This window comes from Babylonia areolata, chromosome 18 (assembly GCF_041734735.1).
Source record: "Babylonia areolata isolate BAREFJ2019XMU chromosome 18, ASM4173473v1, whole genome shotgun sequence".
NCBI lineage: Eukaryota > Metazoa > Mollusca > Gastropoda > Neogastropoda > Buccinidae > Babylonia > Babylonia areolata.
This window is the reverse complement of record NC_134893.1, coordinates 29,487,101-29,489,600: the sequence shown is the minus strand read 5'-3', so window position 1 is coordinate 29,489,600 and position 2,500 is coordinate 29,487,101. Positions and strand designations below refer to the sequence as shown.

General features: G+C 42.2%; 1 protein-coding gene across 1 annotated transcript in view; it reads left to right on the top strand.

The window, feature by feature from the left end:
- LOC143292217 (calpain-9-like) overlaps positions 1 to 2,500 on the top strand; it is a 67,825-nt gene that overhangs the window by 41,161 nt on the left and 24,164 nt on the right. Inside the window, exon 8 of the mRNA XM_076602403.1 lies at positions 1,849 to 1,926. Within this exon, the coding sequence (XP_076458518.1) occupies positions 1,849 to 1,926 (78 nt within the window). The remainder of the gene's footprint in view (positions 1 to 1,848; positions 1,927 to 2,500) is intronic.

Genomic DNA, 2,500 nt, shown 5'->3' with positions numbered 1-2,500 from the left:
ACTATGACTCTCAAACTAGGAGGCAAAATTGCACTGGCTCTTAGTGCTGCAGCCTTGTGGGCTAGTTGGCCTTTGGGAACCATCCCAACGCCGACTGTCCTAAAACCCTCTTGGCCGAAAGAGTGGGGATGTACTTGGGCAAGACACTCTCCACGATAATCAAATTCTAGCCCAAATAGTCGGAACAGCAGTTGCCTCCTCTGCTGTTCTGATGGTCATGGTCGGACACGACTGATTCACTCACACACACACACACACACACACACACACACACACACACACACACACATATACACACACACATATATATATCTCTGTGTGTGTGTGTGTGTGTGTGTGTGTGTGTGTGTGTGTGTGTGTGTGTGTGTGTGTGTGTGTGTAGTGGCCTTGTCTGACAAGTTGTTTGGAACCCCGCATGGTCAGACAAGTTCGTTAAGTCCTCTTGTGTCTTGCTTGGTCTGCTTTGTGCTGTAGTAAGTAGGCTTGTCTGACAAGTTATGAGTGACCGTGGTCAGACAAGTCATTTAAGTCCTCTTGTGTCTTGTATAATCTGCTTTTCTTGTGCTGTGGTCGGCTTGTCTGGCAATTTTTGATGGACCCTGCATGGTCAGACAAGCCAGTGATGTTCTTTTGTGGCTTGCCTAGTCTGCTTTTCTTGTACTGTATGTAGTAGGCTTGTCTCAGTTCTGAGTGACCGTAGTCAGACAAGTCAGTTAACTTAAGTCCTCTTGTGTCTTGCGTGGTCTGCTTTGCTTGTGCTGTATGCAAGCAGTAGGCTTGTGTGGTCAAGTCTGCCTTGGGTGCTGGACAGTTCGTTTTATGACACGGTTCAGTAATCGTAAGAAACAGCTGGCTGTTCAGGTTTTGCGCTCATAGATTTGCATCGATCTTGTGTCGAAGAGGAGAACGGGGTTCGTCATCGTCGTCGTTGTCGTCGTCATATTCGTTACTGTAATCATCGTCATCAAACCTCCTCCTGCACCTCATTCTTCTCCTCCTCCTCTTCCTCCTCCACACCACGACCACCACCACCACCACCAGGACCCCACACCCACCACTACCCGCCACCACCACCACCACCACCCATCACTACCAATAATTATCCTAGCCTGTTAGCTAGCCTCTTTGGAATGTATCAAATGGCTGGCAGAGAGCTTTTTGTGCTTTATATTTCTGGTCTCTTTTGCTCTGTTCGTTAATTCTTTTTTGTTGTTGTTGTTGTTTTCATTTCTTCTCTCTTTCGTTCTCAGTCATGCTTTCTTTCTTTCTTTTTCTTCTAACCACCCCCTTTTTTATTCTGTGTGGCTGTGTTTCGTTGTTTATTTACTTATTTATTTATTGTTATTATTATTATCATTATCATATTTATCATTATTATTAATTATTATAATCCTTTCCCCTTTCTCCGTTTCTGTCTCCTTCACGTACTCCCTCCATCCATTCTCCTTTTCCCTTCTTTCTTTTCTTCTTTCTTTCTTTTCTTCATTCATCCCTTCTTTCCTTGCTTTCGTTTCCTTCTGTCTTTTTATTTTTTCCCTCGCTTTTTTCCCTTTTTTTCTTTTTCTTTTCTTCATTCATTCATTCATTCATTCTTTCTTTCTTTTCCTTCTCCCCCCTTTCTTTTTTCTTCTTTCTTTCTCCTTTTTCCATTTTTTTCCTTCCTTCCTTCTTTCTTTCCTTTCTCGTTTCTTTATTGATTCCTCCTTACTTCTTCCGTTCTTTCCTTTCTTTCTTTCTATCCCTTTCTTTATATTCTGTTTTTTTTCCTGTCTTTCTTTCTTCTTCTTCCTTCCTTCATGTCTTCCTTACTGTCTTTCTGTGGCTCACGGAGATCTACGTGTGTTTCAGCTCCAAAGAGATGGCCCGTCTTCCAGACAATATCAGAGAGAAAATGAACATTCGTAACAAAGACGAGGGCGAATTCTGGTATGATTCTGGATTAATTCGCTTATGTATGTGTGTGTGTGTGTGTGTGTGTGTGTGTGTGCGTATGCGTGTGTGTGTGTGTGTGTGTGTAGGTACTTGCGTGTGTGCAAGTGCTTGCGTCTGTACGTTTTGTTTGCTATGCCTGTGTTGTGTGTGATTTTCATATGATTATGATACATGTTGTGTGTCAAATGTTCTTGTTCTGTTTCATTTCTGTACCCGATGTGTCGCAGACTGAACTACCACTCTGGGTTTCTCTTTCCTGAGATAAAAAAACAGCAACACAAACTTGATCTGATTTTGATTTATGATTCTGCCCCACGTGAGACGCCACACCATGCCACTTCAGAATTACGAGAACGATCGTGTTTGTGAGCTAGCCTCTGGTTCACCAGTCCAGTTCGAGTCTAAAGATTTTTTTAAAATTATTTTTTGAATACTAAAGACTGGTAACTCTCCATTCAAAAGGTACACAACTTCAAGTCAGTGCTGCTTATGCTACCCATTCAGATAGCACACAGGTAAATAAAAGGTACATTGGAACAAACCCAAACACTTCCTTAATTAATAAACA